At 47.4% G+C, this 12,039-nt stretch overlaps 1 protein-coding gene across 12 annotated transcripts in view; it reads left to right on the forward strand.

The window, feature by feature from the left end:
* Positions 1–12,039, forward strand: part of Nmnat3 (nicotinamide nucleotide adenylyltransferase 3) — a 120,954-nt gene that overhangs the window by 101,236 nt on the left and 7,679 nt on the right. For 8 of the 12 annotated variants that reach the window (XM_021171974.2, XM_029481511.1, XM_021171975.2 and 5 more), the window contains 2 exons: positions 3,367–3,446; positions 9,821–11,175. In XM_021171974.2, the coding sequence (XP_021027633.1) occupies positions 3,367–3,446; positions 9,821–10,185 (445 nt within the window). In that variant the 3' untranslated portion in view covers positions 10,186–11,175. Of the gene's footprint in view, positions 1–1,385; positions 1,559–3,366; positions 3,447–9,820; positions 11,176–12,039 lie in introns of those variants that run through there. The other 4 variants (XM_029481515.1, XM_029481517.1, XM_029481516.1 and 1 more) reach the window with 2 other exon arrangements.

The following is a 12,039-nucleotide window of genomic DNA, read 5'->3' on the forward strand; positions in this document are numbered from 1 at the left end:
CAGAAATCATTACTCTAGGTTATCTTTTGTCTTTTGAATTCTTAATAGCATTGAGCATAGTCCACACAGCTGTTTGAAAGCCCTGGTCCAGCCCTGTACATTACGACAGCTGTCCTGGCTGTCAGAGGAGAGTAAGGCTGCTCTGCTTTGTCACTGGTGCCAGGGTGCTCTGCGGGAAGGCACTGTAGCGCTGTGACCTATGCAGTCATACAGGTTCTGCACCTTCTGTTACAGAAGGGACCACAGTGAACATTTAGCCATTCCAGAGCCTGCTGCCTAACTGATAGGAATGTTTAGTAGCTGTGTAGATACACGCTCTCTTCTTTTTAACCACTCATTGGCATAAGCCAGCTCTCCCATTCTGAAGAGCGTCTTTTAAAACAAGCCTTTTCCACCACGTGCTCCTTTAGGCTAATCGGGAGGAGCAGAAACAAGGCAGCAGATTATCCAGCAAACCATTTAGCTTTAATAAGTACTCAGGAACTCTCAGGCTTTTTCCCCATCCCTATGAGAGCCACTGTTGCCAGGAACGTGTTTTGAAGCCAGATTTAGCTGAAAGACTTTATGTAAGACGTGAGTCAGCCCCCCAGAGCCTCAGCTCCTCACCCAGTAAAGTAAGAAGACCAGCACCTTCCTAGCAGGACAGGGTGTAGTTTTGATAAGATGGTGCAGACAAACTAGCTGGTGGATAGTGGATGCTAATGTCACCTGCCCTCCCCACATCTGTAATGCTGGCTGTGGTCTGTCCTCAAAACCAGAATGCCATTTGTGGACATGTAGGTGATGGTATAGTAATTTCATGGTACTTCTGTTGTAAAATGCAGATGTGAGCAGAGATACTAGGAAACACACTCTCCCTCCTTTCCCCTGTGCCCTTTAGTCAAATGCTTCTGGACAATGGACACACAGCAGGCTTCCTAGGTTCACAGCCCAGGTCCCTCCTCAAAGGCCGTGATCACATTGGTTTGAGTGAGGAGGGGAGAGATCCATTATTTCTGCTGCTCCTGGTGACTCTAATATGCATCTAGGCTTGAGCCCCACAGCTTCAGACACTGAATGAGAGAATCGGGATTTAACGTCACTTAAAGAGCAGTTGACACTGGTCACAAGCTTGGCTGCCAAAATCACTTAGAAGACTTTCTTTAAGGCTCTCTCCAAGCCCAGGGCCTTCAGATGTGCTGGCGTAGACCCTAACCACAGGCATCTATTTAAAGGTCCCAGAAGATTTGTGTGGTGCTGGTGTGGTTGAAACTTACCGACAGAGTCAATAGTTTCTTCTAATGGATAGCTGATTAAGCCACCCCCACCCCCAGAGGTTGAAAATCAGGCTAAAACTGTAAGTCAAGTGGTTTTAGAATCATGGTGGAATTGTCCCCTGCAGCACCTGCATTTAATGTCGTCTTAATGGTGGTCACAGTGGATCCTACAACAAATATGACAAAGGTCACCATGATGCCAGTTCCCCGAGGGACTCATGGGAGACTGTTCATCCCGATGTGCGGTTTACTTTTCTGCTGATGCCGTAATGTCTAGGCCACCTTTGACGGGAGAGTCTGAGGTAACTGAGTCTGCCACTTCTTCCTTACAGTGGGAAGTAACCCAAAGAAGCGATTTGACAAGAGTGTGTGGTTGTTCACACTTTGAAAGCTTTCAGCCCAGATCTAGCAGAGCTATTTCTGGCCCATTGTGAGGCAGGACATCAAAACATAAGGGTGTGGTAGAGCCAACTTACACATTTCATGGTGGCCAGGAAGCAGAGAGACAGAGAGGAGCCCAGAATAAGGCCCAGGCCCCCAAAGACTTATTATTCCCAATGACCTATTTTCCCCAACTAGGCCTTGACTTTCAAACTTTCAGTCACCTCCTGAAAAAAAAAAGCTATCAAATTCAAATCTACCAGGAGTCATCACTGCTTAGTGAGAGCCCATCTTTCAGTGACTGGATCTACAGCTAAGGCCTGAGCCTTCAACATATGGACCTAGAGGTTACTCTTAGTCACCAACCATAACAATAACTTAGCTTTTTTTCATGTTGTGGGGAAGGCCTTAGTCAAAATGCTACTTCATGTGGTTTGTCCTTCATCCACATCGCCTCATGGACCCACCACAAACTCAGCCTCGTGGCCTCATTTGACAAATGCCGTAGAAGCCTTGGGCTCACAGAGATGTTCAATTGATCACAGTCACACAGCAAATAAGCAAGAGGCAGAGCTCTGGCTCTGAAGTCATAACAGAGCCATCCTCTGAGGCGATGCTGGTTGGGAATGAGAGGTGGCTGGCTCTCCCTTGCCATAGTTACCCTTGGCTGGAGCTTCCCTGGGCGAGCTTCTGAAGCCACAGAAAACCATGCTCTCAGGGTCAGTTCAGAGGCCTAGGCCTGGGCACAACCGAATACCACTCAGGCAGGCAGCAAAGAGCCAGCCAGGACCACTACCCACAGGGAAAATGTGCTGAGTGCTGAAAGTAAGCCAGCTCTCGCCAACACACACAGCTGTTATAACGCTCTGTCGAGGCTCAGGAAGGTGGAAGATAAATGGACTCACAGGAGAGTGCTAAGGTTACCTGTGTTTGGTGAGAAAGAAAAAAAGTGCAGGAGTCTCAGTTTGAAGACAGATTGCTTAAAAGTAAGCATGTCAAATTTGCATGAGTCTGATCACACCTAACCTGCTCTGTGACTCCACTTGAATTAAGTCCCTTCATCTACTACCCATTATAGGGGATGGGGGGTATGCGGCAGTGTCCCCATTTGCACTCAAGGAGCATACATACTGGATGAGCCTTGAAAACACTCATCAGGGTGACAGCCAGCAGTACGGAGGCTGGGATCCAACCCAAGCTTTCTCTCCCCAAGCCCCGGCTCTTAGTTACCACCTCATAGCATCTTAAAACACACGTTTACGATAAGAGTGTGTGCTGGAGCTCGCTAGAGGCCAGGGCTTACTGTAGATAGCTTGTACCTTCACCAAATCCTGAAATCAGGCATTACCACTTATGCTTTCCAAAGGAAAATGCATGTTTAAGTTTACATCTGTCTGTTTTTGAGAGCTCATGCCTCTGGCACCCACTCAACGCTAACATCTGTATTCTCAATAGAGAATTATTGCGACTCGTGGACAGGGTGACATCAGGCGTAAATCCGTACTTCCACCCAGCTTGTATAGAATGTGGTAAAGTGAGCTGAATGGAACTCTGTGGTGTATGCTTCCTGTCCTAGCTCCTAGAACACTACCTGGCACATAGTAGGTCCTTGATATTCATGGAATGGTCTAAGACATGTAGAAGCGAACCTTAAATCCTGAGGCACTGGGGTAGTGATGGTGAGGGGTCTAGGATACAACACATTCAAACCTATGTGTTTACACCACAGGCACCATCACAGGGAACTGCTCAGATCCTCAGCCCAGATGGATGGCCCAGACGCCAGCAAGACACCATCAGCCTCTGCAGGTGGGTGCCAACCCCCTGCCCCATCTACAAGGGGGGGATTCAGATGAAGAGTGAGGAACCAATGGGGTTTGTCTAGCCTTCTCAACATGGGTAAAGAACGTGAGCCCTCCCTGGTAGTATAAATATGCCCAAGGTCAAAAGGTCAAATGAGGCAACCTGCCTTTCCCATGCTCAACCTAAGCCTTTTAATTGTGCCTACTTGAGATTTACTGCCCAAAGGAGTTTAGCCATCCTCTGACTTGTGCTTGTGACATGGATTACAAGTGAGGGCCACGAAGGGACAAGCTGGTGACTGACGCTGAAGTTCTTTGAATTTAAAAGGATCACGTTCTGATGAGCGACCAGCCCCTGCTAGCAGCTACTCAGTGAGTTCCTCAAAGGAGCAAAGGTGACTTTAGGGGAACTTGAGGTTCTCCTGGGTGATTGTCTTCACTTAGAAACCCTGCTCTCTACTTGCACTTCTCCTGTTTGGAAGAGGCAAGGCCTGTGAGTTGAGTCTGAGAAGCCCTGGTGTCTGGGCTCAGAGGTGTGGCTCCCTCCCTGCAAACACACAAGAATGTAGGATGGGTGTGAGAGGGAAGGATGTGACACAAGCTTCAGGTCACAAAATTCCAGCAGGCCATATGCATGACTTTCTCCTACAGGGTCTCCAGCTCTAGTTGGTGGGACTCTCATATCAAAAGGGTTCAGTAAATGCACCTTAGAAAGGGTTCACGACTGCCAAGGATAAGTGCACCTAAAACTGTTTTTTCACTGCAGAGTTTTTCAGAACCTTTACCATGTCCAGGTGCGTTGTGACTTAAGGAGACAAGGGCAGAGGCTGTCACTTTTTTAACCATTCTGAGCTTACAACTCAGAATTCTGAGAATACTCCCAAACACACCTCAGAAAGGACTTGAGAATGTCCTCACGTCCCAAGCTCGCCATGTAGCCCTCAGATGCTGGCCACAAAATTACTGTGGTTCTTGTTAGACACATGAATTGCCAGGCCACACCCCAGACCTGTGCTGCCATCCTAGTTTTTGCTGTTGTTTGTGTTATGAAACAGGGGTCCCATTAAGGAGCTCTGGCTGGCCTCGAACCTACAGACATCTGCCGGCCTTTACCGTCCCAGTGCTGAGATTAAAGGCATGAGCTGCCACACCTGCTCTACCCCCTTTTAAAACAAACCTATTTTTATTAATTCTTAAGACTTGTGTACTTAGCATTTTGAACATTTGCATTCCCTTCACCCATCGCCTCCAAGATCTACTCCCCAACTCCATACCCAACCAACTTTGTGTCCTTATTCTTTTAAACCCATTAAGTGGAGCTAGAGAGATGGCTCAGCAGTTAAGATGGCCTTGCAGAAGACTAAGGTTTGGTTCCCAGCACCCACAACCATCAGTAACTCCAGTTTCAGGGGAATTGATGCCCTCTTCTGACCTCAGTATGCTCTTGCATGTACCTGGTACATATACGTACACTTCAGCACACACACACACACACACACTAAAATAAAATAAAATAAAATAAGACACAGGAAGCCCATTAGTGCAGGCTGTGTACTCTTAAGTGTGTAGCCATCCACTGGAGTGTGTTAAACTTACCAGAGCCACACCCTTATAGACAACTAACTCTCTCTCATAGAATCCACAATAGCTTCTCCGTTAGGAGTGGAACTTCGTGCCTGTCTACCCCCTCCAAACTGAGATCTGTCTGGCTTGAGCTTATGCAGAACTTGTTCATACCATCACAATGCCTATGAGTTCATGTGTGCCACCACCTTGCTGTGTCTGGAAAACACTATTTGTTGGTAGTTATCCTCTGCCTCTGGCTCTTACAGTCTTTCTGTCCCATCTTCAGAGTCTTAGGAGGAGGGCTGTGTGGTAAAGAGACCCCATTAAGACTGAGCATTCCATAGTCTCTAATTGTCTGCACCTTGACCAGCTGTGGGTCTCTGTGTGTTAACCACCATATTCTGCAAAAGGAAACTCAGCTGATGAGAGCCGAGAGATGCACTACTCTATAATGAGGCATCATTGGGAGTAAATAGAAAGCTGGGTCCCATTACCAAAGCAATGGCTATAGGTTTTCTCCTAGGGGCTTCAACCTATCAACCACAGATTCTTGTCCTCAATAACTGCCTAGCTGCTACTGCCACACACACACACACACACACCTTTTTTAAAAATAAAAAAACTTAATTTTGAGGCAAGGTCCCACTGAGTTGCCCAACTGAACTTAAACTCTTGTATTCAAGGCAGGCCTTGAACTTGCAATCCTCCTGCCTCAGCCTCAGGTTACGTGCCTATACCAGAAAGCCCAGCTAGCAACTAGGAGTTTAAATGTAAAACAATCACTGAATCATTCCGCTGTCGGCATCAGAAGAAGACTCCACATCAGAAGTGTCAAGAGATGGAGAAACATCCAGGGGGTGGGGAAGCCACTGTGCAGTGGTAGCATTTGCCTGCTGCCAGACAGAAGTGAGGGTAATCCCATATTGTTTGTGTGTCTGAATCAATATGGAAACCTAAGAAAATACACCAAAATGTTGATGGCTATAGAACCCAGAACCAGCCTTATGGGTTGCTGTTGCTGTTCTCAGTTTTAAACACTTACAGTTTCCATATGTTCCATCGTGAACACATTTCATGTTCATCACTGGGGGGTGGGGGGAGGAACAAAAACAAAAAAAAATGAGCCTTTTCCTATAAGAAGGCAGGTCTTTCTCAGCATAAGCTGGCTTTTGATGAGATGCCACATGTGTTACAGTGACATATTTATTTCTGAGGGCCACTTTGGGAGCTGTGTATTTTATTGTGTGTTTGTCACACTCTGGAATGGCAGATTACATGCTGAGCTCACCACTGGTGGCAGCCAGATCTAGACCTAGCTGTTGCTTCTGTAATTGGCAGCCCTCCCTGGACTCGTCTGTCCTCACGTGGATCATCTGTGATCCTGGATTGCTTGGGTGACATTCTGAAATGGGTGACACCCCAGGGCCTTTAATGACAGCCAAGCTCACTGTCAGTAGTGTGTAAGGGTGGCCCTGCCCTTTGATGTTAGGGCTGAGCCTGGCTCCGAGAACCCACTCTGTAAAAATAGCAGGCACCCAATCTTATGCCTATTTCACCAGGACTGCTTAGTTTGGGCACTGACTGCCAGGTGTCATTCCTAGATTCGTCTCTGGTGTCCTTCTGTGTAGATCTCTCACGGTGTGTTGGCAGGATGTCGTGCAGGATGTCACCGTCCACGGCTGTATTCATACATAGCTGTGACAGGCTGTCTCCCCACCTGTCACTTCCCATAACTTCCGTGGAACCTTTACTATCCCCGTCTTACAGCTGAAGAAATAGGCCCACAGGCAAAGTCAGTTTCCCAGGGTCCCAAGAAATCTAAAATTCATACCCAGGGCTGACTGGCCTCAAGACTGATGCTCTTCAACGCCATCTACTTAGGGCCACCAACCATTCACACTTCTAGGTTTCAGGACAGATTTCCCTACAGCTTGTGTAAACTTTGACCCACTTGCTTTTCAAAGCCCATAGCTTCTCAACATCACAGTAGTCTGAGCACCAGACAACCACATTTAGATCACTGCATGACTGCTAGGCGAGACACACTGGCAACCTCTTGGGTTTTTTTTTTTCCTTCATTATTATTTCTTGGGGGGAAGTGTGTCTGCATGTGTGTTTGTACACCATGCACGTGTAGTGCCCACAGAAGCCATCAGAGGGCTTTGGATCCCTCCTAGGCCTGGAGTTACAGACAGTTGTGAGCCACCTGTGGGTGCTAAGAATAAAACCCTGGCTCTCTGGAAGAGCAGCCAGTGTTCCTAATGGCAGAGCCATCTCTCCAGCCCTCAGCCTTTATTCTTGAATTACATACTTTGGACTTGGACAGTTACCGTGTCAGAAACTTCTATAACATTTATGTGAATGAATTTGAGACGGTTCCATGAGGTCTGAGCATGAGCAGTTGTGGGCTGAGGTATATGTGGCCATGAGAGTTGACCATGACATTGTCTTGTCTTATAGGATAACAGGCACCTCTAACCTCACAGGCATGCCTTTGACTGGGGGGCAGGGCTCAATTCTTTCTAGTCCTTTCTAGTCACAGCTCAAAGTGAATAACTATTTTTTACTCTCAATATTAATGATTTTACTCTCAAAATTAATGTCTAATGTGGAAGCCGAAATGTCGAACATTTCCTCATGAAACTAAGACCATCAGGGAGATGAGCACGTGATGACCGTGCCTGTGTGAAAGCCTGCCTGTTCAGATCCTGGCACCCATACAACGCCTTGGGCATGGGAAACAGGAATATTGCTGGGGCTTTTTGGCAGCCAGCCAACTTCAAAGTGGGAAGCTCCAGGGTCCAAGGAGGAGCCCTGCCTCAGTGGAGCAAAGCAAAGAGAGCCGTAGTGGAAGGCACTCAACATCCCCATCTGGCCTACACACACACACACACACACACACACACACACACACACACACACACAATGGGGAATAAAACAGAAGGCAGAAGTATATCTTGTCTCTTCTCTGACCTGTAGAAACAGACCGGATGTGCCCCAGGTCCCAGGAGATATTGAAATCGAATAAGTATCATTGAACCAGTTGTTTGAAAGGCCAAAGCCTGGTGTCTTACTATCCTGCAGTGATTCTATAAATAAGAATTAGAGCAAATGCTCACAGCTGTTGGGAAATACAAATCCATACCAAATTAGTAAAGCGTGAGTTGCTAAATAATTCGTAGCACAGTTTTATTGCTTTCAAAATGAGGAGATAATTCATACCTATTGGATAGATGGGTAGATAAGTGGATAAGTATTAGTGAATGAATGGAAAGCAGTCAAGACATAACACTCTGAGCCAACCATGGCTCCGTCTGTCTTAATTGATAAACTCATTCAGTGCTAAAATAACCCCACAAAGTGAGCACTAGGAGTATGTCCATTTGAAAGTCGATTTCACAGGAGCCACTGAATAACAGAACCAGAACCAAGCCTGAGGCATCTGGATCGGTCTTGTGTCTGAGGGTCTTTCGAGCATCAGTCAAAGACTGATCCAGTGTCATTGACTAGACCAGTATTCTGAGGCTACAACCCTGGAAAAGTATGTTTTCGTGGTGATGGCAGCTGCGTCGAGAACAGTCTCCTGGCCTGCTGTTTCCTGTAGGCTAGGAAGCTGAGGCCCAGAGCAGAGAGGCCAGTTTCCGCCTCTGCCCAGCTCAGCAGTATCTACCCCACAGAGGCTGAACTCAGACCCCTCCATAGTACTACCGTCTCTCTCTTCTTTCCCAGGCCAGGCCTTGCGTCTTCATAAGCCCATTCTCTGTCCATCACCAGAATCTCTCCCAGCATCCCACTGTACAGTAGCCTAGCCCAACCCTTTATACCATGTTTTCCCGCAATGCATGGCAGCCCAGAATCTCTTTCTTGCCAAGTCTTCGGGGTGACAAAGATGAAAGACCAGCCTTTATCACCTTCTGGAATCAGTTTCCAGTAGCACTGTGGACCCAGGGTGTGCTTCTAGCATGGGTTAGCCGTTCCTCTTCAGACTAGCCAGATCCACATAAATGGTGTCTGCAAGGCTGCAAATCCCTTCCTTCTCTAGGTCACCATGGCTTCCTGTTCATGATGCATTGGCAGATCTCACCAGCAGGCGGCAGCAGAAGCTAGCAGCTACAGATGCCCCACATGGAGGCTGGCTGCCAGTTTGATCCAACCTTGAGGACATGAGCTCTCTCTAGCCTTTCTGTGCCTTGGTTTCTCCTGCAGTTCTACCTCATCAATTCGTCCTGAGAGTCATGTTTTTGCACGCATTGTACTGAGTAATAGTGCCATGCTAAGAACCTCAGAACACTTACCACGTCACTGTTCTGGTAGACGAAACCCCACAGGACTGCCACACTGACCAGATGTCCTAGAACTCTGTCACATTGCAAACAAATGGAAAGGCCACCCACTGGGATCTTAGTGGCCTGTTAGTTGTTCAGAGAGCCTGTACATTTTCATGAGGTTTGTAGAAAAATGTTAGGTCCTCAGGAATAATAATGTCTGAAGTGAATGCAGGGGTGGTGACTTATACAACAACCACAGCCTCATCTTCGTGGGACTTTAAAACTCTCACTGCTTAGCAAATAATCAAGTTCTGGAGACAGCATGGCCACCTCTGGGACTTTGTCTGCTCTGGTCCAAAGCAGCTACAAACAGACTTCTGTCTGAGCACTGAGCACTGGAAAGCAAAATCTTTTTTTTTTTTTTCCTTTTTGACAATCTGTCAATGTTAACCCGAAGCCATGAGGCTGCAATGATTACTTCTAACTGTGGGCCCCGGTATCACTTCAGATTCCTGTAACCTTGCTGGGACCCACCCTTGTTTTACAGCACTGCCAGAGTTGAAACTCCTCTGTGGAGCTGATGTCCTCAAGACCTTCCAGACCCCCAACCTCTGGAAAGACAGGCACATCCAGGAGATAGTGGAGAAGTTCGGCTTGGTGTGCGTGAGCAGGAGCGGCCATGACCCGGAAAGGTACATCTCGGACTCGCCCATCCTCCAGCAGTTTCAGCACAACATTTACCTGGCCAGGGAACCCGTTCTGAACGAGATCAGTGCCACCTACGTCAGGAAAGCCTTGGGCCAAGGGCAGAGCGTGAAGTACCTCCTTCCCGAGGCCGTCATCACCTACATCAGGGACCAGGGCCTCTACATCAATGACGGTTCCTGGAAAGGGAAAGGGAAGTCTGGCTAGAGGGCCTCCTGGGGAGTTGGGGTTATTCTGCTCTGGGTTCTGGGTTTGTTTCCACAGTGGTTTTTACCATGGGTGACTTCCTATTCCAGGAAGAGTTTGTGCCTGTGGCAGAGACAGTCAACGTATCAGAGCAACTTAAGAGGCATGACAGGTCATAAGATTAGGGTCACTAAGGAGGATACCTGCTTACTGTGTAAATGGCAGTCATGGGAGGCACACTGATGCTGTTCTGAGCATGGTTGGCCCCTGAGGGGTCCATCAAGTCGCCTTCGCCTTCGTTCGGGTTTTGGTTTTGTTTTTTGTTTTATAGCTCGGGCCAGGTGCAACATGCTGGTCTTGATAGGCAGAGTTTGACAGGGTGCTAATTACTGAGCAGAGGACTTTTTCAACATCCTCATTTTAAACAATAATAGCAAGTAAGGATTCAGAAATCTGGAAACAGCACATTATTGATTTCCAATGTATTCTCCCTTGTAACCATGGCCTGCCTGCCTATCTGTCTGTCTGCCGCCTGCCCGTGGGGTAACATAAAATTTTTGACCACCCTCTTTCTATGTTGAAGTCAAGTGATATGTGTTTAAGATCTATTTTATTATATGCGAGTATATGTGTATGCATGTGTCTGTGTATGTGTGTGTACATGCACATGGGAGGGACATCAGAGTGCCTGAAGCCCAAGTTACTGGCAGTTGTGAGCCCCCTGATGTGGGTGCTGGAACCCAAACTCCAGTCTTAGGGAAGATCAGCAAGAGAGTACTTAACCACTGAGCCATCTCTCCAGCCCCCTCAAGCAATATTTTTGATACACCATGTATTTTTACACTGCTACACTCTAAACACCAGGGTCCCCAATATCCTGATTTCTAAAAAGGAACCGAAGTAAAACAGATGCCTGGCTGTTTTAGAAGATCTTTTGAATGTTTTATGACTGCCTGCTTGTTTGAATATTGGCAAAAAGATAAATAATAAATTGACATCAAAAAATACTAATGAAAAGTTTCTCTCTCTTTTTTTTCTTCCTTTGTTATATTATTCATGCCCAGGGATCCAGCTGTTGCCCTTCTTTTTAAATACTCTGTGAGATTTGCTCCCATTCCAATTGAAGTGGCCTGAATTGAAGAGTTTGTGTCCTGAGCACTGGAAGTAGAGGACTGTCCTAGTCACATTTACACAGCCTAGCGTCACCCAGGAGGAAGTCTCAATTGAAGGATTAGCCAGATCAGATTTTGGCCTGGGGGCAGGTTTGTGCAGTGGCGTTGTCTTGTTTGCTAGCTACTGTAGAAGCGTCCAGCACACTGTGGGCAAGACCTGGAGCTGGTGGTCCTGAGCTATCTAAACGCCCTAGCTGTGTGTGAGCTTAAGCCAGGCAGCAAGCAGCATGCCTCCACAGCTTCTGCTTCAAGTTGCGGCCCTGCCTTCCCTCAGTGACAGACTGTGTGGCCTGGAGGTATAAGATGGCATAAGCCCTTTACTCTCTAGTTTACTTTTGGTCAAACTGTTTTATCACAGCTAAAGAGGTGGAGCTAGAACTAGGAAGGAACTTAGCAGACCCCAAGCAGTCTTCCAACCTAAGGCAGCAGGCCCTGGTGGTGTTTCTGTGCGCTCTGAAGGAGGAGAATGAAGTGTTCGGGATCGCCCACTCCACTCCTGGGTTCACCTTTGAGCCTGTTGAAGGAGTAGCACAGAGTCTGAGTCTCCATGCTCCGTCCTGGCCCAGCTTGGCTACATATTTAGTGACACAGAAAAGCAATAGGGCAGGCAAGGAGGATCTGATAGCCCTCCCTCCCCCCCCCCAAACTCCCAGGATTCGTGTTAGCCATGAAACAGAAAAGCAGGAAATACAGAGCACAGTGG

Source organism: Mus caroli, chromosome 9 (genome assembly GCF_900094665.2).
Source record: "Mus caroli chromosome 9, CAROLI_EIJ_v1.1, whole genome shotgun sequence".
In the NCBI taxonomy this organism is placed as follows: Eukaryota; Metazoa; Chordata; class Mammalia; order Rodentia; family Muridae; genus Mus; species Mus caroli.